General features: G+C 44.6%; 1 protein-coding gene across 1 annotated transcript in view; it reads right to left on the reverse strand.

Moving 5' to 3' along the window:
- Positions 1-788: 788 nt before the first annotated feature.
- The window catches only part of LOC311125235 (uncharacterized protein), a gene marked incomplete at its 3' end in the record, with an annotated part of 52,032 nt that continues 28,543 nt past the window's right edge, over positions 789-24,277 (reverse strand). The window contains exon 2 of the mRNA XM_084199287.1: positions 789-2,089. Within this exon, the coding sequence (XP_084055413.1) occupies positions 789-2,037 (1,249 nt within the window). The remainder of the gene's footprint in view (positions 2,090-24,277) is intronic.

Consider the following 24,277-nt stretch of genomic DNA (forward strand, 5'->3'; position numbering starts at 1 on the left):
AAGGTGTGGTGTTGAGTGTGTGGCTGGCAGGGGGTATTGGAAGGTGTGGTGTTGAGTGTGTGGCTGGAGGGGGGTATTGAAAGGTGTGGTGTTGAGTGTGTGGCTGGAGGGGGGTATTGAAAGGTGTGGTGTTGAGTGTGTGGCTGGCGGGGGGTATTGAAAGGTGTGGTGTTGAGTGTGTGGCTGGAGGGGGGTATTGAAAGGTGTGGTGTTGAGTGTGTGGCTGGAGGGGGGTATTGAAATGTGTGGTGTTGAGTGTGTGGCTGGAGGGGGGTATTGAAATGTGTGGTGTTGAGTGTGTGGCTGGAGGGGGGTATTGAAAGGTGTGGTGTTGAGTGTGTGGCTGGAGGGGGGTATTGAAAGGTGTGGTGTTGAGTGTGTGGCTGGAGGGGAGTATTGAAAGGTGTGGTGTTGAGTGTGTGGCTGGAGGGGGGTATTGAAAGGTGTGGTGTTGAGTGTGTGGCTGGAGGGGAGTATTGAAAGGTGTGGTGTTGAGTGTGTGGCTGGAGGGGAGTATTGAAAGGTGTGGTGTTGAGTGTGTGGCTGGAGGGGGGTATTGAAAGGTGTGGTGTTGAGTGTGTGGCTGGAGGGGGGTATTGAAAGGTGTGGTGTTGAGTGTGTGGCTGGTGGGGGGTATTGAAAGGTGTGGTGTTGAGTGTGTGGCTGGAGGGGGGTATTGAAAGGTGTGGTGTTGAGTGTGTGGCTGGCAGGGGGTATTGAAAGGTGTGGTGTTGAGTGTGTGGCTGGAGGGGGGTATTGAAAGGTGTGGTGTTGAGTGTGTGGCTGGCGGGGGGTATTGAAAGGGGTGTTTTTGAGTGTGTCTGGAGGGGGGTATTGAAAGGTGTGGTGTTGAGTGTGTGGCTGGAGGGGGGTATTGAAAGGTGTGGTGTTGAGTGTGTGGCTGGAGGGGAGTATTGGAAGGTGTGGTGTTGAGTGTGTGGCTGGAGGGGGGTATTGAAAGGTGTGGTGTTGAGTGTGTGGCTGGAGGGGGGTATTGAAAGGTGTGGTGTTGAGTGTGTGGCTGGCAGGGGGTATTGAAAGGTGTGGTGTTGAGTGTGTGGCTGGAGGGGGGTATTGAAAGGTGTGGTGTTGAGTGTGTGGCTGGAGGGGGGTATTGAAAGGTGTGGTGTTGAGTGTGTGGCTGGCAGGGGGTATTGAAAGGTGTGGTGTTGAGTGTGTGGCTGGAGGGGGGTATTGAAAGGTGTGGTGTTGAGTGTGTGGCTGGAGGGGAGTATTGAAAGGTGTGGTGTTGAGTGTGTGGCTGGAGGGGAGTATTGAAAGGTGTGGTGTTGAGTGTGTGGCTGGAGGGGGGTATTGAAAGGTGTGGTGTTGAGTGTGTGGCTGGAGGGGGGTATTGAAAGGTGTGGTGTTGAGTGTGTGGCTGGTGGGGGGTATTGAAAGGTGTGGTGTTGAGTGTGTGGCTGGAGGGGGGTATTGAAAGGTGTGGTGTTGAGTGTGTGGCTGGCAGGGGGTATTGAAAGGTGTGGTGTTGAGTGTGTGGCTGGAGGGGGGTATTGAAAGGTGTGGTGTTGAGTGTGTGGCTGGCGGGGGGTATTGAAAGGTGTGGTGTTGAGTGTGTGGCTGGAGGGGGGTATTGAAAGGTGTGGTGTTGAGTGTGTGGCTGGAGGGGGGTATTGAAAGGTGTGGTGTTGAGTGTGTGGGTGGAGGGGAGTATTGGAAGGTGTGGTGTTGAGTGTGTGGCTGGAGGGGGGTATTGAAAGGTGTGGTGTTGAGTGTGTGGCTGGAGGGGGGTATTGAAAGGTGTGGTGTTGAGTGTGTGGCTGGCAGGGGGTATTGAAAGGTGTGGTGTGGCTGGAGGGGGGTATTGGAAGGTGTGGTGTTGAGTGTGTGGCTGGTGGGGGGTATTGAAAGGTGTGGTGTTGAGTGTGTGGCTGGCAGGGGGGTATTGAAAGGTGTGGTGTTGAGTGTGTGGCTGGCAGGGGGTGTGAGGTCAGCAGGACTCTTCCAGGGTATTGACCACCTGTTCCAGGATGTCAGGGCAGTGGTCAGCGATCTGCTGCAGGACACAGTTGGCATACTCCTGGAGCTCTGCACTCTCCCTCTCACAGACCTCCAGCTCCGACTCCAACTGATGGGGTGGGAGGAAGAGGGGGGGAGGGGGAGAGAGAGGGGGGAGAGGAGAGAGGGTCAGGGGGAGAGGAGAGAAATGTTAAAAACAAGTATTCTGTAACATCACATCATAGGTCAGGTACATGGTAACATACTTTATCAACAAAACAGTGAGATAACACAAGTGGATTTCATAAGCATGAGGAGAAAACATTTCAGAGTGACTTTCAAAACAGATGGTCTTTCTGGTCAGTGGAGAGAGAAGGACCTCCATGGTAGACAGCCTGACTGACTGGCCTTAAGTCTCCCAGGGCTGATGAGACTGTACACATCTTTCCCTTTCCCTCCATCCTCCTCCTTCCCTCCTCCCTCTATCCCTTCTTTCTTCTATTTTCTTCTCTGTGAGGTGAGAGGTCACAGGAAATGGGTAGCTAGTCTGCTGTAAAGGAGTGAGCAGAGGAGGAGAGCAGAGGAAGAGAGAGTGAAGAGAGAGATAGATAGAGAGAGAAAGAGAAGAGAGAGATAGAGAGAGAGAAAGAAAGAGAAGAGAGAGATAGAGATGGAGAGAGAGAGAAGAGAGAGAAAGAGAAGGAGAGAGAGAAAAGAGAGATAGAGAGGGAGAGAGAGAGAGAAGAGAGAGATAGAGGGAGAGAGAGAAGAGAGAGATAGAGAGGGAGAGAGAGAAGAGAGAGAGAGAGAGAAGGAGAGAGAGAAGAGAGAGAGATAGAGGGAGAGAGAGAGAGAAAGAGGGACTGAGTGATTTAGAGAGGGGGAACATCTGTGTGAGTTAACAACACCGTCTCCACCTCTTCTCCCCCTCTTCTCCTTCAGCACTCCTTGTCCTTCTCCTCTCCTCCACCTCTTCCTTTCTCTTTTCCACCTCTCCACCTGGCCCAGGGTCACCCCCTCTCTCTCCCCCAACCTCCCCTCTCTCTCCCTGGGCCTTGAATCCACAGCTGATCCCCTCTTCACATCCACATCCCCAACCTCCACCAACTCACTTAACCCATTTAAATTCTCCTGGAACGCTCCGTGCCTCCACCAACTACCCAAGACCTCTTTTTAAGTCATTATATAAAATTCTACACTTGGAATGTTCATCTAAAAGGTTTAATTTTCCACTCATTAATGGAATCTGAACCTAAAGGGGATTTAATGTTGGACAGCTCCTCAGGCTAATGATCATCACAGGTGGGGTTATCTTTAACACACAGTCTGAGGCCCAAATGGGACCCTATTCCTTAGCAGGGCCCGTAAGGCTCTGGTCAAAAGTAGTGCCCTACATAGGGAATAGGGTGCTATTTGGGATGCATACCAGATCTTTAACACACAGATCCTTTATTCCAAATTATTTTTTCAAAGGCTGGAGGTTGAGAGGTGACGAGGAGGGAAAGTGTGTGTGTGCCTGGCCGTTGAGGTGCCAGCTATACCTTATGAAATCAGTGCTGGCATTAACAGGTGGCTGGCTGGTGGCACGCACGCACATACACACACACACACACATATATATATATACAGGCACACGGAGACACACACACACACACACACACACACACACACACACACACAAAGAGCCGCCCAGTGTTTGGCGCATGGGGAAGTTGACGTAAGGTTGGTCAGAGAGAGCGAAGGGGCAGATTCTGCTGTACTTCTCAAGAAGCTGTAAAAAGATTCTCCATAAACATATTCCCTTCAAGGACTGTTACCCTCAACACACCCACAGACGGACAAACTGGGAGAGAGAGAGAGAGAGAGAGAGAGAGAGGGAGGGAGGGAAGGGGAGAGAGGGAGAGAGGGAGGGGGGAGGGAGGGGGAGAGAGGGAGGGAGGGAATGAGAGATGAGGAAAGAACACTAGCTGCCCAGTGTGTGTGTGAGGGAGAGAGAGAACGAGAGAGAGAAAGAAAGGAGTAGAGGAGAGTGTAGTATTCATTTCAGGCTCTGTCTTCCATCACTGTGAGGAACCCCAGAGGCCGAGAGTACTGTAGATCGGAGCTGGACAAACAGCACAGACACACACACACACACACGGAGGCCAAGCGTGGCCCGCTCCGCTCTGCACCCCAGAAACCACTGGGTTCTTCCGCTCTCTCCCTGGGCCTCTTTGAACAGAAATGTTTCGCTCTGCCGGACAGCTTTTAAATTGCTTTTCACATTTTGAACGGACGCCAATGATCCAAAACCCATAGTTCTTTCTTTCGCCCATAAGAAAGTAGGATTTATTTTTTTATTTTTTATAAAAGAAAATACCCAAAAATGATTTTCTTTGGCTCAATCCATGTTGAAATGTCAAACTACCAAGGCTGATGACAAAGACATCTGAAACAACACAAAGAGGTCATATTCACAGACCATCATCTACACATCCCTTTGTGTGTCAAGTTTGGATCTTCAACAATTTCATCATTAATAAACCACAACAAACGGAGCTCCTTAGACGGTAGAGGAGAAGTCAACTGGTAGACTGAATGTCATCACAACTGGACCGGCTCAGACGCTTAGTGACATAGAGAATGACAGATGTTACACTGGTGCCCAGTAGAGAGGAGAGAAATAGAGTGGGACAGAAAGAGGTATAGAGCAAGCTAGTACACACTAAGTTCAAAGGCCCTTCAGGGGGAGTGTGGGGCGTATATGCTCACTGAAAGAGTTTTCAGCCTGGTTCCCCTCCCTGCCCGCTTCCATCCATGGTCCACTGCCAATGGTCCAGCCCTGATCATCTATGGTCCACTACCCACTGCTAGGTCTCTGGGTCTGTGGGTCTTTAACTAGGGGGAGGGAGGATAACCAGGTGCTGGCTGATCTAGTGGCTAATTTCAGGACCTGTGATCTGCATCACCTGCAACAAGTCACCTGGGAACTCGGCTATAACAAGGCACTCACTAAGGTTTGGGGGGGCGGGGGAGGGAGGGAGGGGGGGAGACCCAGAAAGAGAGTGAGGAGAAACCAGAGTGTTGGTGTAACCAGCGAGGTGAAAGAGGAGAGGTAAAGAGAGAGGTAGAGAGTGTATTGAGTCATGTGTTGGAGGTAATGAAGCTTAACCAGCAGGCTGATATATGAGCCCTGTTCCCCTCTCTGCTCTGGGGTGAGGGCTAGGGGGGGGGCTGGGGATGGAGGGGTGAGGCTTGGTTTGGCAGAGCACGCTCCCTTCTCCAAGCCCCATTAGGATCACACAGCGGGGAACTACCGCTCCAGCAGGCACAGAGAGCTTCACACTCACACACACAGACACACACACACACACACACACACTGACACACACACACACACACGTACAGGACACACAAACATTCATTAGCGAGCACGTGCACACACACACACCCGTGTGAGGTCCTTCACTGATGACTTCTGGATTGAAGACCCCACACTGGTCTAACTGTAGGTGTGAGGGGGCAACATAGCAATGGTATTGACATTGGCATGGATATATAGACAGACAGCACCTGGGCTTGAATGTACGGTCTACTGCCCTCACCACAAACCCACATCAGTCTCCACAGACAGTCCACACACTGACCTGGCTGATACATACAGACAGTCCACACACTGACCTGGCTGATACATACAGACAGTCCACACACTGACCTGGCTGACACATACAGACAGTCCACACACTGACCTGGCTGATACATACAGACAGTCCACACACTGACCTGGCTGATACATACAGACAGTCCACACACTGACCTGGCTGATACATACAGACAGTCCACACACTGACCTGGCTGACACATACAGACAGTCCACACACTGACCTGGCTGATACACACAGACAGTCCACACACTGACCTGGCTGATACATACAGACAGTCCACACACTGACCTGGCTGACACATACAGACAGTCCACACACTGACCTGGCTGATACATACAGACAGTCCACACACTGACCTGGCTGACACATACAGACAGTCCACACACTGACCTGGCTGATACATACAGACAGTCCACACACTGACCTGGCTGATACATACAGACAGTCCACACACTGACCTGGCTGATACATACAGACAGTCCACACACTGACCTGGCTGATACATACAGACAGTCCACACACTGACCTGGCTGACACAATAAGTATGTGTTGAGGTCTGATCAACTACACACAGACAGCGTCTGTGTCCCAGATGGCACCCTATTCCCTATATAGTGCACTACATTTGACATTTGGGAGGCAGACACAGACAGCACCTCCAAAGCATACCAGACACCATATAGCCGTTAGCTGTATTTTAACTTTAGTATATTTAGCAAGGATCCCCAGAAAAAACAAGGCTGTAAATATAAGGTTTTAGGGCCTAGGAGAGAGAGATAACCTAGCCTACTATCTGTCTATGTGTCTTCTGCTAAGTCCTCTTCTTTCATAGCCTTGACCCACAAATGGAGAGGTAGAGGAGGGAGGGAGGGGTGAGTAGAAGGAGAAGGGTGGAGAGGGAGGGAGGGAGGGAGGGAGGGAGGGGTAATGTTGGAGACTGCAGATGTTTTTACTGGGTGCATCATAGAGAGGTAAAGGAGTATTACGGCTCATTATCAGGGAGGATGATCATCTGTCTGATCTGGGTTTAGGGCTGCAGTGTGTGTGTGTTCAGATAAACAGGTGGGGTAATTCTGAAACGGTAATGAACTCAAAACTATGGGGGCGGCCAGGTTGCAGTCTCGAGGCAAACTCCAACACACACACACATCCCACACACACCGAGGTTGAACCACTTAGCTGAGGAATGCTAATGGTCGAGAAGCAGAGTAGAGGCCGGCGGACCAAATGAAACCCTATTCCCTATATAGTGCACTGCTTTTGACCAGAATAAGCACACTATATATGGAATAGGGTGCCATTTGGGAGGCAGATGAGGTGGAATCTCAATAACATCTCGACTAGAACCTGACCTACAGAAGAAAAATGCCCCTGAGACATTATCTGATTACTGACTAACTGCAGCAGAAGAACCATTAGAAGGTAATGTATTGTAAAACCATTATGCACTAATGGTTCATGGTTCACAATATGACTATGTTTTAGCTAACACCCAATGTGGCCCAGGAGATGTAGCTATAGTACTGGGCTTAGTGTACTTAGTGTACATACATTAGTGTAGAGAAGGAGCTTTAGTACTGGGCTTAGTGTATATATGGAGTTATAGTACTGGGCTTAGTGTAGAGATGGAGTTATAGTACTGGGCTTAGTGTAGAGATGGAGTTATAGTACTGGGCTTAGTGTATATATGGAGTTATAGTACTGGGCTTAGTGTAGAGATGGAGTTATAGTACTGGGCTAATGTAGAAATGGAGTTACATTTTAGTCATTTAGCAGACGCTGTTATCCAGAGCGACTTACAGTTAGTGAGTGCATACATTATTTTTTATTTTATTTTTCATACTGGCCCCCCATGGGAATCGAACCCAAAACCCTGGCGTTGCAAACGCCATGCTCTACCAACTGAGCTACATCCCTGCCGGCTATTCCCTCCCCTACCCTGGACGACGCTGGGCCAATTGTGCGCCGCCCCATGGGTCTCCCGGTCGTGGCCGGCTACGACAGAGCCTGGATTCGAACCAGGATCTCTAGTGGCACAGCCTTAGACCACTGCGCCACTCGGTAGGGGCGTAGGAGGTAAAGATATTGACTGTAGTTTTTTATATTCAGCCTCCCTCTCTCTCCCTCCCTCCCTCCCTCCCCTCTTTCTGTCTCCCTCCCCCCTCTCTCTCCCTCCCTCCCCTCTCTTTCCCTCCCTCCCCCTCTCTGCCTCTCTCCCTCTCTCTCTCTCTCTCTCTCTCTCTCTCTCTCTCTCCCTCTCTTTCTCCCCCAGCTTGTCTACCCATTACTGCCAATGGGGGAGAGATGTGGGGATGGAATGGAGAGGAGGGGTAGGAGAACTGTTAAACCCATCAAGTCTCAATTCACTAAATCTGCATAAAGAGAAAAAGGCGAGGCAGCCTTGGTTCAGAACGTCAGCGCTACATATTAATCTGAGAGCAAATAATGACTCTTTGACAAGTCAAGTTGTTCATCCCAAAGTCGCCTTATTTCCTATAAGGTGCCATTTGGGACTCGTCCAAGGAAGCGGATCCTGGTGCTTTTTTTCAGACAGCCAAATGAAAGGGTCCGTCATCTTCAGGGAGACTCGGCTGCATAAATTGCTTGTTCCCCCCAAAACATCAGTTCCCAAAACCCCAGTCCATTTCCCCTTATTCTCCTCCTCTTATGCCCCTGTGCCCCTCGCTCCATACAATAGGATGAGCTCACTCTTCACCCTCCTCCTCTCCTCCTTCTACCCCTCCCTTCCTCCCTCCCTCCCTCACTCACTCCCTCCATCCATCTATCCCTCCCTCCCTCCATCCATCCCTCGCTCCCTAACTCCCTCCCTCCCTCCCTCCCTCCCTGTCAATCGTTCTAGAATCCCCCTCTCTCTTCTTCCCATGCCAGAATATTTACGTCTCTCTCTCTCTCTCTCTCTCTCTCTCTCTCTCTCTCTCTCTCTCTCTCTCTCTCTCTCTCTCTCTCTCTCTCTCTCCCATGCCCTAGGGTCTCCTCCTCCTCTCCTCCTATATGTCGTTAGGCAGTATAACGACGCCCCACTAATGCTCTGACAGGCCACTGAACCGGGCTGGCGCCGCAGTGCTGAACTGGGGATGGGGACAGGATCCGGAGAGAAAGAGAGAAGGAGAGAGAGATGGAGAGAATGTGACAAGGAGAAAGAGAGAGGGCAAACGAGTGGGTTCTCCCAAAGCCCCAAAGCTGGGCCTAGCTGGCATGAGTCAACACATATCCAAGCATACTCTCTTGGAAGACAATGGAAGTAGAATAGAAAAATAATTATTTCTCCTTTTACGGCCCAATATTATTAAAAACCAGCATGTTCCGGTATTAAAGCCTTCAAAAGGTTCCATGGTGAGAGGGTTCCAAGCCTCATTGGTTTGGTTTGGTGAGGGGTAGAGGGGTAGAGGGAAAAGTTTCCTGATTTCACTGGCAGGGTCTTATCCAGTGGCTGGGGTGATGTCAATAAAATAAGTGTGCAATGTTCCTACGTCCCCTTCTCTGTCTCTCTCCGTCTGTCCCTCTCCCTCCCCGTTACACCTGGACACTGCCGATATTATCAGTAGGGTCAGGCAGTTCTTCGTCCCTCAGTAGCTGTGATGTGGACATAGTTGTGGACAAGGTAAGAGACAGAGAGATAAAGAGGATCTGGGTGAGAAACAAGGGCAAGGTTTGAATATAGATGACACCTTGGCTTAGACAAAACCTAGGCTACTATCTGTCTGCCTTGGGACTCGGTAAGGCTTGAAGTTACCCTTCCACCGCCACCCATCCCCAACCCAACATTATTCCCAAGCCTGTTGCACTTGGCCCCCAACTACCCCTCACTATCTCCTCTCCAGTCAATGGGGACAGGGGTTAAGGCTGGTTTATACTTGGTCTAACAACATGTCTGTAGACAGTTAGAATGTGACAAGTGTCGCTGGTCAAAACAACATTTCATTTATACTCCAGCGGAATGTCTGTAGACTGTCGCTGCAACTGTCGGTTTCCTTGTCACACAGACATAAAGAAAGTTTATGTCTCAGCTACTGTCACAACATCCGTTGTCATGGTTACCCGACTGCCACAGAAACCAGACCCAATCCCCCTGTGACAAGACGATGCAGGAGTTCTAGAATTCTCCGGTAGAATGACCTGCTTTTATTTTCCTCACACTCACAACCGTAAGCTATTTTCTGTACGCTCGCTATTACCTTGTAAATAATGATGTTGTTGTGAGTTTCCTTTCCTGTAATAATGAATAAAAAGTAGCTAAAGTTAAGACGTTGTCAGCTATACTCTGGTCATTATTTGAACTGACTAGCCAGCTAGCTAACAAGCTACCAACTAACCCAAACATTGTTTAGAACGTTTATTTTAGTTGCCTGGCTTGCTAGGTTGATATCTACTAAATTCATTTTTAAACTGATGGGTTTATTGGTGTTAAAATAGAGCAAGTATGCTATTTGTAGCACCAGGCTGATGATGTCATGCAGAGACTGTCGTTTTGTGTTTAATACTGTACTGTAGCTTCATGCATAATTCATAGTGACTCCTGAGACTGAGGCTCGAGACCAGGGAGCAGAGAGCAGAGTGGAGAAGATAGCCAAAGGAAATCTCAGGTTTAACCCATATGGCCTGGGAGATAGAGGCCTCAGAGACTGAGGTAGAGAGAGAGAGAGAGAGAGAGAGAGAGAGAGAGAGAGAGAGAGAGAGAGAGAGAGAGAGAGAGAGAGAGAGAGACGCTATGTGCCCACTGTCCACATTAGAGTCACACATTTCCCTCAGATTGCACAGACTAGCAAAGAATTTGAAAACAAAACAGAATTCCCTTATCTGTTAGGTGAAATACCACAGTGTGTCATCACAGCAGCAAGATTTGTGACCTGTTCCCACAAGACAAGGGCAACTAGTGGAGCATAAACATTTTATTTATTTAAATCTGTTTATTTATTTCCCCTTGCCATTCATTATACAGCTATTTGCACACTGTAACAACACTGTACTTCTGAAACTTCTGTGTGTGTAATATTTACTGTTAATTTCTGATTGCTTATTTCACTTTAGTTTATTGTTTTTCACTTTCTTTAGCAATGTATTCATGTGCTTCCAATTCCAATAAAGCCCCTTTGAATTGAACTGAAGGAGTCTATCCCTGTCTAGGATTGCCTCTCTAACAACCTATGAGCAGAGGAACCAGGGGAAATGTCAACACAAACAGAGACCTCTACAGTACATACACACTGATTCTAGAACTACAGGTCTCTACAGTACATACACACTGATTCTAGAACTACAGGTCTCTACAGTACATACACACTGATTCTAGAACTACAGGTCTCTACAGTACATACACACTGATTCTACTACCACAGGTCTCTACAGTACATACACACTGATTCTAGAACTACAGGTCTCTACAGTACATACACACTGATTCTACTACCACAGGTCTCTACAGTACATACACACTGATTCTAGAACTACAGGTCTCTACAGTACATACACACTGATTCTAGAACTACAGGTCTCTACAGTACATACACACTGATTCTACTACCACAGGTCTCTACAGTACATACACACTGATTCTAGAACTACAGGTCTCTACAGTACATACACACTGATTCTAGAACTACAGGTCTCTACAGTACATACACACTGATTCTAGAACTACAGGTCTCTACAGTACATACACACTGATTCTACTACCACGGGTCTCTACAGTACATACACACTGATTCTAGAACTACAGGTCTCTACAGTACATACACACTGATTCTACTACCACAGGTCTCTACAGTACATACACACTGATTCTACTACCACAGGTCTCTACAGTACATACACACTGATTCTAGAACTACAGGTCTCTACAGTACATACACACTGATTCTAGAACTACAGGTCTCTACAGCACAAACACACTGATTCTAGAACTACAGGTCTCTACAGTACATACACACTGATTCTAGAACTGCAGGTCTCTACAGCACAAACACACTGATTCTAGAACTACAGGTCTCTACAGTACATACACGCTGATTCTAGAACTACAGGTCTCTACAGTACATACACACTGATTCTAGAACTACAGGTCTCTACAGTACATACACACTGATTCTAGAACTACAGGTCTCTACAGTACATACACACTGATTCTACTACCACAGGTCTCTACAGTACATACACACTGATTCTAGAACTACAGGTCTCTACAGTACATACACACTGATTCTAGAACTACAGGTCTCTACAGTACATACACACTGATTCTAGAACTACAGGTCTCTACAGTACATACACACTGATTCTACTACCACAGGTCTCTACAGTACATACACACTGATTCTAGAACTACAGGTCTCTACAGTACATACACACTGATTCTAGAACTACAGGTCTCTACAGCACAAACACACTGATTCTAGAACTACAGGTCTCTACAGTACATACACACTGATTCTACTACCACAGGTCTCTACAGTACATACACACTGATTCTACTACCACAGGTCTCTACAGTACATACACACTGATTCTAGAACTACAGGTCTCTACAGCACAAACACACTGATTCTAGAACTACAGGTCTCTACAGTACATACACACTGATTCTAGAACTGCAGGTCTCTACAGCACAAACACACTGATTCTAGAACTACAGGTCTCTACAGTACATACACGCTGATTCTAGAACTACAGGTCTCTACAGTACATACACACTGATTCTAGAACTACAGGTCTCTACAGTACATACACACTGATTCTAGAACTACAGGTCTCTACAGTACATACACACTGATTCTACTACCACAGGTCTCTACAGTACATACACACTGATTCTAGAACTACAGGTCTCTACAGTACATACACACTGATTCTAGAACTACAGGTCTCTACAGTACATACACACTGATTCTAGAACTACAGGTCTCTACAGTACATACACACTGATTCTACTACCACAGGTCTCTACAGTACATACACACTGATTCTAGAACTACAGGTCTCTACAGTACATACACACTGATTCTAGAACTACAGGTCTCTACAGTACATACACACTGATTCTACTACCACAGGTCTCTACAGTACATACACACTGATTCTAGAACTACAGGTCTCTACAGTACATACACACTGATTCTAGAACTACAGGTCTCTACAGTACATACACACTGATTCTAGAACTACAGGTCTCTACAGTACATACACACTGATTCTACTACCACAGGTCTCTACAGTACATACACACTGATTCTAGAACTACAGGTCTCTACAGTACATACACACTGATTCTAGAACTACAGGTCTCTACAGCACAAACACACTGATTCTAGAACTACAGGTCTCTACAGTACATACACACTGATTCTAGAACTGCAGGTCTCTACAGCACAAACACACTGATTCTAGAACTACAGGTCTCTACAGTACATACACGCTGATTCTAGAACTACAGGTCTCTACAGTACATACACACTGATTCTAGAACTACAGGTCTCTACAGTACATACACACTGATTCTAGAACTACAGGTCTCTACAGTACATACACACTGATTCTACTACCACAGGTCTCTACAGTACATACACACTGATTCTAGAACTACAGGTCTCTACAGTACATACACACTGATTCTAGAACTACAGGTCTCTACAGTACATACACACTGATTCTAGAACTACAGGTCTCTACAGTACATACACACTGATTCTACTACCACAGGTCTCTACAGTACATACACACTGATTCTAGAACTACAGGTCTCTACAGTACATACACACTGATTCTAGAACTACAGGTCTCTACAGCACAAACACACTGATTCTAGAACTACAGGTCTCTACAGTACATACACACTGATTCTACTACCACAGGTCTCTACAGTACATACACACTGATTCTACTACCACAGGTCTCTACAGTACATACACACTGATTCTAGAACTACAGGTCTCTACAGCACAAACACACTGATTCTAGAACTACAGGTCTCTACAGTACATACACACTGATTCTAGAACTGCAGGTCTCTACAGCACAAACACACTGATTCTAGAACTACAGGTCTCTACAGTACATACACGCTGATTCTAGAACTACAGGTCTCTACAGTACATACACACTGATTCTAGAACTACAGGTCTCTACAGTACATACACACTGATTCTAGAACTACAGGTCTCTACAGTACATACACACTGATTCTACTACCACAGGTCTCTACAGTACATACACACTGATTCTAGAACTACAGGTCTCTACAGTACATACACACTGATTCTAGAACTACATGTCTCTACAGTACATACACACTGATTCTAGAACTACAGGTCTCTACAGTACATACACACTGATTCTACTACCACAGGTCTCTACAGTACATACACACTGATTCTAGAACTACAGGTCTCTACAGTACATACACACTGATTCTAGAACTACAGGTCTCTACAGCACAAACACACTGATTCTAGAACTACAGGTCTCTACAGTACATACACACTGATTCTACTACCACAGGTCTCTACAGTACATACACACTGATTCTACTACCACAGGTCTCTACAGTACATACACACTGATTCTAGAACTACAGGTCTCTACAGTACATACACACTGATTCTAGAACTACAGGTCTCTACAGCACAAACACACTGATTCTAGAACTACAGGTCTCTACAGTACATACACACTGATTCTAGAACTGCATGTCTCTACAGCACAAACACACTGATTCTAGAACTACAGGTCTCTACAGTACATACACGCTGATTCTAGAACTACAGGTCTCTACAGTACATACACACTGATTCTAGAACTACAGGTCTCTACAGTACATACACACTGATTCTAGAACTACAGGTCTCTACAGTACATACACGCTGATTCTAGAACTACAGGTCTCTACAGTACATACACACTGATTCTAGAACTACAGGTCTCTACAGTACATACACGCTGATTCTAGAACTACAGGTCTCTACAGTACATACACGCTGATTCTAGAACTACAGGTCTCTACAGTACATACACACTGATTCTAGAACTACAGGTCTCTACAGTACATACACACTGATTCTAGAACTACAGGTCTCTACAGTACATACACGCTGATTCTACTACCACAGGTCTCTACAGTACATACACACTGATTCTACTACCACAGGTCTCTACAGTACATACACACTGATTCTAGAACTACAGGTCTCTACAGTACATACACACTGATTCTAGAACTACAGGTCTCTACAGCACAAACACACTGATTCTAGAACTACAAGTCTCTACAGTACATACACACTGATTCTACTACCACAGGTCTCTACAGTACATACACACTGATTCTACTACCACAGGTCTCTACAGTACATACACACTGATTCTAGAACTACAGGTCTCTACAGCACAAACACACTGATTCTAGAACTACAGGTCTCTACAGTACATACACACTGATTCTAGAACTGCAGGTCTCTACAGCACAAACACACTGATTCTAGAACTACAGGTCTCTACAGTACATACACGCTGATTCTAGAACTACAGGTCTCTACAGTACATACACACTGATTCTAGAACTACAGGTATCTACAGTACATACACACTGATTCTAGAACTACAGGTCTCTACAGTACATACACACTGATTCTACTACCACAGGTCTCTACAGTACATACACACTGATTCTAGAACTACAGGTCTCTACAGTACATACACACTGATTCTAGAACTACAGGTCTCTACAGTACATACACACTGATTCTAGAACTACAGGTCTCTACAGTACATACACACTGATTCTACTACCACAGGTCTCTACAGTACATACACACTGATTCTAGAACTACAGGTCTCTACAGTACATACACACTGATTCTAGAACTACAGGTCTCTACAGCACAAACACACTGATTCTAGAACTACAGGTCTCTACAGTACATACACACTGATTCTACTACCACAGGTCTCTACAGTACATACACACTGATTCTACTACCACAGGTCTCTACAGTACATACACACTGATTCTAGAACTACAGGTCTCTACAGTACATACACACTGATTCTACTACCACAGGTCTCTACAGTACATACACACTGATTCTACTACCACAGGTCTCTACAGTACATACACACTGATTCTAGAACTACAGGTCTCTACAGTACATACACACTGATTCTAGAACTACAGGTCTCTACAGAACAAACACACTGATTCTAGAACTACAGGTCTCTACAGTACATACACACTGATTCTAGAACTGCAGGTCTCTACAGCACAAACACACTGATTCTAGAACTACAGGTCTCTACAGTACATACACGCTGATTCTAGAACTACAGGTCTCTACAGTACATACACACTGATTCTAGAACTACAGGTCTCTACAGTACATACACACTGATTCTAGAACTACAGGTCTCTACAGTACATACACACTGATTCTACTACCACAGGTCTCTACAGTACATACACACTGATTCTAGAACTACAGGTCTCTACAGTACATACACACTGATTCTAGAACTACAGGTCTCTACAGTACATACACACTGATTCTAGAACTACAGGTCTCTACAGTACATACACACTGATTCTACTACCACAGGTCTCTACAGTACATACACACTGATTCTAGAACTACAGGTCTCTACAGTACATACACACTGATTCTAGAACTACAGGTCTCTACAGCACAAACACACTGATTCTAGAACTACAGGTCTCTACAGTACATACACACTGATTCTACTACCACAGGTCTCTACAGTACATACACACTGATTCTACTACCACAGGTCTCTACAGTACATACACACTGATTCTAGAACTACAGGTCTCTACAGCACAAACACACTGATTCTAGAACTACAGGTCTCTACAGTACATACACACTGATTCTAGAACTGCAGGTCTCTACAGCACAAACACACTGATTCTAGAACTACAGGTCTCTACAGTACATACACGCTGATTCTAGAACTACAGGTCTCTACAGTACATACACACTGATTCTAGAACTACAGGTCTCTACAGTACATACACACTGATTCTAGAACTACAGGTCTCTACAGTACATACACACTGATTCTACTACCACAGGTCTCTACAGTACATACACACTGATTCTACTACCACAGGTCTCTACAGTACATACACACTGATTCTACTACCACAGGTCTCTACAGTACATACACACTGATTCTACTACCACAGGTCTCTACAGTACATACACACTGATTCTAGAACTACAGGTCTCTACAGTACATACACACTGATTCTAGAACTACAGGTCTCTACAGCACAAACACACTGATTCTAGAACTACAGGTCTCTACAGTACATACACACTGATTCTAGAACTGCAGGTCTCTACAGCACAAACACACTGATTCTAGAACTACAGGTCTCTACAGTACATACACGCTGATTCTAGAACTACAGGTCTCTACAGTACATACACACTGATTCTAGAACTACAGGTCTCTACAGTACATACACACTGATTCTAGAACTACAGGTCTCTACAGTACATACACACTGATTCTACTACCACAGGTCTCTACAGTACATACACACTGATTCTAGAACTACAGGTCTCTACAGTACATACACACTGATTCTAGAACTACAGGTCTCTACAGTACATACACACTGATTCTAGAACTACAGGTCTCTACAGTACATACACACTGATTCTACTACCACAGGTCTCTACAGTACATACACACTGATTCTAGAACTACAGGTCTCTACAGTACATACACACTGATTCTAGAACTACAGGTCTCTACAGCACAAACACACTGATTCTAGAACTACAGGTCTCTACAGTACATACACACTGATTCTACTACCACAGGTCTCTACAGTACATACACACTGATTCTACTACCACAGGTCTCTACAGTACATACACACTGATTCTAGAACTACAGGTCTCTACAGCACAAACACACTGATTCTAGAACTACAGGTCTCTACAGTACATACACACTGATTCTAGAACTGCAGGTCTCTACAGCACAAACACACTGATTCTAGAACTACAGGTCTCTACAGTACATACACGCTGATTCTAGAACTACAGGTCTCTACAGTACATACACACTGATTCTAGAACTACAGGTCTCTACAGTACATACACACTGATTCTAGAACTACAGGTCTCTACAGTACATACACACTGATTCTACTACCACAGGTCTCTACAGTACATACACACTGATTCTACTACCACAGGTCTCTACAGTACATACACACTGATTCTAGAACTACAGGTCTCTACAGTACATACACACTGATTCTAGAACTACAGGTCTCTACAGCACAAACACACTGATTCTAGAACTACAGGTCTCTACAGTACATACACACTGATTCTACTACCACAGGTCTCTACAGTACATACACACTGATTCTACTACCACAGGTCTCTACAGTACATACACACTGATTCTAGAACTACAGGTCTCTACAGTACATACACACTGATTCTACTACCACAGGTCTCTACAGTACATACAAACTGATTCTACTACCACATGTCTCTACAGTACATACACACTGATTCTAGAACTACAGGTCTCTACAGTACATACACACTGATTCTAGAACTACAGGTCTCTACAGCACAAACACACTGATTCTAGAACTACAGGTCTCTACAGTACATACACACTGATTCTAGAACTGCAGGTCTCTACAGCACAAACACACTGATTCTAGAACTACAGGTCTCTACAGTACATACACGCTGATTCTAGAGCTACAGGTCTCTACAGTACATACACACTGATTCTAGAACTACAGGTCTCTACAGTACATACACACTGATTCTAGAACTACAGGTCTCTACAGTACATACACACTGATTCTACTACCACAGGTCTCTACAGTACATACACACTGATTCTAGAACTACAGGTCTCTACAGTACATACACACTGATTCTAGAACTACAGGTCTCTACAGTACATACACACTGATTCTAGAACTACAGGTCTCTACAGTACATACACACTGATTCTACTACCACAGGTCTCTACAGTACATACACACTGATTCTAGAACTACAGGTCTCTACAGTACATACACACTGATTCTAGAACTACAGGTCTCTACAGCACAAACACACTGATTCTAGAACTACAGGTCTCTACAGTACATACACACTGATTCTACTACCACAGGTCTCTACAGTACATACACACTGATTCTACTACCACAGGTCTCTACAGTACATACACACTGATTCTAGAACTACAGGTCTCTACAGCACAAACACACTGATTCTAGAACTACAGGTCTCTACAGTACATACACACTGATTCTAGAACTGCAGGTCTCTACAGCACAAACACACTGATTCTAGAACTACAGGTCTCTACAGTACATACACGCTGATTCTAGAACTACAGGTCTCTACAGTACATACACACTGATTCTAGAACTACAGGTCTCTACAGTACATACACACTGATTCTAGAACTACATGTCTCTACAGTACATACACACTGATTCTACTACCACAGGTCTCTACAGTACATACACACTGATTCTAGAACTACAGGTCTCTACAGTACATACACACTGATTCTAGAACTACAGGTCTCTACAGTACATACACACTGATTCTAGAACTACAGGTCTCTACAGTACATACACACTGATTCTACTACCACAGGTCTCTACAGTACATACACACTGATTCTAGAACTACAGGTCTCTACAGTACATACACACTGATTCTAGAACTACAGGTCTCTACAGCACAAACACACTGATTCTAGAACTACAGGTCTCTACAGTACATACACACTGATTCTACTACCACAGGTCTCTACAGTACATACACACTGATTCTACTACCACAGGTCTCTACAGTACATACACACTGATTCTAGAACTACAGGTCTCTACAGTACATACACACTGATTCTAGAACTACAGGTCTCTACAGCACAAACACACTGATTCTAGAACTACAGGTCTCTACAGTACATACACACTGATTCTACTACCACAGGTCTCTACAGTACATACACACTGATTCTAGAACTACAGGTCTCTACAGTACATACACACTGATTCTAGAACTACAGGTCTCTACAGTACATACACACTGATTCTAGAACTACAGGTCTCTACAGTACATACACACTGATTCTACTACCACAGGTCTCTACAGTACATACACACTGATTCTAGAACTACAGGTCTCTACAGTACATACACACTGATTCTAGAACTACAGGTCTCTACAGCACAAACACACTGATTCTAGAACTACAGGTCTCTACAGTACATACACACTGATTCTACTACCACAGGTCTCTACAGTACATACACACTGATTCTACTACCACAGGTCTCTACAGTACATACACACTGATTCTAGAACTACAGGTCTCTACAGCACAAACACACTGATTCTAGAACTACAGGTCTCTACAGTACATACACACTGATTCTAGAACTGCAGGTCTCTACAGCACAAACACACTGATTCTAGAACTACAGGTCTCTACAGTACATACACGCTGATTCTAGAACTACAGGTCTCTACAGTACATACACACTGATTCTAGAACTACAGGTCTCTACAGTACATACACACTGATTCTAGAACTACATGTCTCTACAGTACATACACACTGATTCTACTACCACAGGTCTCTACAGTACATACACACTGATTCTAGAACTACAGGTCTCTACAGTACATACACACTGATTCTAGAACTACAGGTCTCTACAGTACATACACACTGATTCTAGAACTACAGGTCTCTACAGTACATACACACTGATTCTACTACCACAGGTCTCTACAGTACATACACACTGATTCTAGAACTACAGGTCTCTACAGTACATACACACTGATTCTAGAACTACAGGTCTCTACAGCACAAACACACTGATTCTAGAACTACAGGTCTCTACAGTACATACACACTGATTCTACTACCACAGGTCTCTACAGTACATACACACTGATTCTACTACCACAGGTCTCTACAGTACATACACACTGATTCTAGAACTACAGGTCTCTACAGTACATACACACTGATTCTAGAACTACAGGTCTCTACAGCACAAACACACTGATTCTAGAACTACAGGTCTCTACAGTACATACACACTGATTCTAGAACTGCAGGTCTCTACAGCACAAACACACTGATTCTAGAACTACAGGTCTCTACAGTACATACACGCTGATTCTAGAACTACAGGTCTCTACAGTACATACACACTGATTCTAGAACTACAGGTCTCTACAGTACATACACACTGATTCTAGAACTACAGGTCTCTACAGTACATACACGCTGATTCTAGAACTACAGGTCTCTACAGTACATACACACTGATTCTAGAACTACAGGTCTCTACAGTACATACACGCTGATTCTAGAACTACAGGTCTCTACAGTACATACACGCTGATTCTAGAACTACAGGTCTCTACAGTACATACACACTGATTCTACTACCACAGGTCTCTACAGTACATACACACTGATTCTACTACCACAGGTCTCTACAGTACATACACACTGATTCTAGAACTACAGGTCTCTACAGCACAAACACACTGATTCTAGAACTACAGGTCTCTACAGTACATACACACTGATTCTAGAACTGCAGGTCTCTACAGCACAAACACACTGATTCTAGAACTACAGGTCTCTACAGTACATACACGCTGATTCTAGAACTACAGGTCTCTACAGTACATACACGCTGATTCTAGAACTACAGGTCTCTACAGTACATACACACTGATTCTACTACCACAGGTCTCTACAGTACATACACACTGATTCTACTACCACAGGTCTCTACAGTACATACACACTGATTCTAGAACTACAGGTCTCTACAGCACAAACACACTGATTCTAGAACTACAGGTCTCTACAGTACATACACACTGATTCTAGAACTGCAGGTCTCTACAGCACAAACACACTGATTCTAGAACTACAGGTCTCTACAGTACATACACGCTGATTCTAGAACTACAGGTCTCTACAGTACATACACACTGATTCTAGAACTACAGGTCTCTACAGTACATACACACTGATTCTAGAACTACAGGTCTCTACAGTACATACACACTGATTCTACTACCACAGGTCTCTACAGTACATACACACTGATTCTAGAACTACAGGTCTCTACAGTACATACACACTGATTCTAGAACTACAGGTCTCTACAGTACATACACACTGATTCTACTACCACAGGTCTCTACAGTACATACACACTGATTCTAGAACTACAGGTCTCTACAGTACATACACACTGATTCTAGAACTACAGGTCTCTACAGCACAAACACACTGATTCTAGAACTACAGGTCTCTACAGTACATACACACTGATTCTACTACCACAGGTCTCTACAGTACATACACACTGATTCTACTACCACAGGTCTCTACAGTACATACACACTGATTCTAGAACTACAGGTCTCTACAGTACATACACACTGATTCTACTACCACAGGTCTCTACAGTACATACACACTGATTCTACTACCACAGGTCTCTACAGTACATACACACTGATTCTAGAACTACAGGTCTCTACAGTACATACACACTGATTCTAGAACTACAGGTCTCTACAGCACAAACACACTGATTCTAGAACTACAGGTCTCTACAGTACATACACACTGATTCTAGAACTGCAGGTCTCTACAGCACAAACACACTGATTCTAGAACTACAGGTCTCTACAGTACATACACGCTGATTCTAGAACTACAGGTCTCTACAGTACATACACACTGATTCTAGAACTACAGGTCTCTACAGTACATACACACTGATTCTAGAACTACAGGTCTCTACAGTACATACACACTGATTCTACTACCACAGGTCTCTACAGTACATACACACTGATTCTAGAACTACAGGTCTCTACAGTACATACACACTGATTCTAGAACTACAGGTCTCTACAGTACATACACACTGATTCTAGAACTACAGGTCTCTACAGTACATACACACTGATTCTACTACCACAGGTCTCTACAGTACATACACACTGATTCTAGAACTACAGGTCTCTACAGTACATACACACTGATTCTAGAACTACAGGTCTCTACAGCACAAACACACTGATTCTAGAACTACAGGTCTCTACAGTACATACACACTGATTCTACTACCACAGGTCTCTACAGTACATACACACTGATTCTACTACCACAGGTCTCTACAGTACATACACACTGATTCTAGAACTACAGGTCTCTACAGCACAAACACACTGATTCTAGAACTACAGGTCTCTACAGTACATACACACTGATTCTAGAACTGCAGGTCTCTACAGCACAAACACACTGATTCTAGAACTACAGGTCTCTACAGTACATACACGCTGATTCTAGAACTACAGGTCTCTACAGTACATACACACTGATTCTAGAACTACAGGTCTCTACAGTACATACACACTGATTCTAGAACTACAGGTCTCTACAGTACATACACACTGATTCTACTACCACAGGTCTCTACAGTACATACACACTGATTCTAGAACTACAGGTCTCTACAGTACATACACACTGATTCTAGAACTACAGGTCTCTACAGTACATACACACTGATTCTAGAACTACAGGTCTCTACAGTACATACACACTGATTCTACTACCACAGGTCTCTACAGTACATACACACTGATTCTAGAACTACAGGTCTCTACAGTACATACACACTGATTCTAGAACTACAGGTCTCTACAGCACAAACACACTGATTCTAGAACTACAGGTCTCTACAGTACATACACACTGATTCTACTACCACAGGTCTCTACAGTACATACACACTGATTCTACTACCACAGGTCTCTACAGTACATACACACTGATTCTAGAACTACAGGTTTCTACAGTACATACACACTGATTCTAGAACTACAGGTCTCTACAGCACAAACACACTGATTCTAGAACTACAGGTCTCTACAGTACATACACACTGATTCTAGAACTGCAGGTCTCTACAGCACAAACACACTGATTCTAGAACTACAGGTCTCTACAGTACATACACGCTGATTCTAGAACTACAGGTCTCTACAGTACATACACACTGATTCTAGAACTACAGGTCTCTACAGTACATACACACTGATTCTAGAACTACAGGTCTCTACAGTACATACACGCTGATTCTAGAACTACAGGTCTCTACAGTACATACACACTGATTCTAGAACTACAGGTCTCTACAGTACATACACGCTGATTCTAGAACTACAGGTCTCTACAGTACATACACGCTGATTCTAGAACTACAGGTCTCTACAGTACATACACACTGATTCTAGAACTACAGGTCTCTACAGTACATACACACTGATTCTAGAACTACAGGTCTCTACAGTACATACACGCTGATTCTACTACCACAGGTCTCTACAGTACATACACACTGATTCTAGAACTACAGGTCTCTACAGTACATACACACTGATTCTACTACCACAGGTCTCTACAGTACATACACACTGATTCTAGAACTACAGGTCTCTACAGTACATACACACTGATTCTAGAACTACAGGTCTCTACAGTACATACACACTGATTCTAGAACTGCAGGTCTCTACAGCACAAAC

This window comes from Coregonus lavaretus, assembly GCF_964263955.1.
Source record: "Coregonus lavaretus genome assembly, contig: HAP1_SCAFFOLD_1586, whole genome shotgun sequence".
NCBI lineage: Eukaryota > Metazoa > Chordata > Actinopteri > Salmoniformes > Salmonidae > Coregonus > Coregonus lavaretus.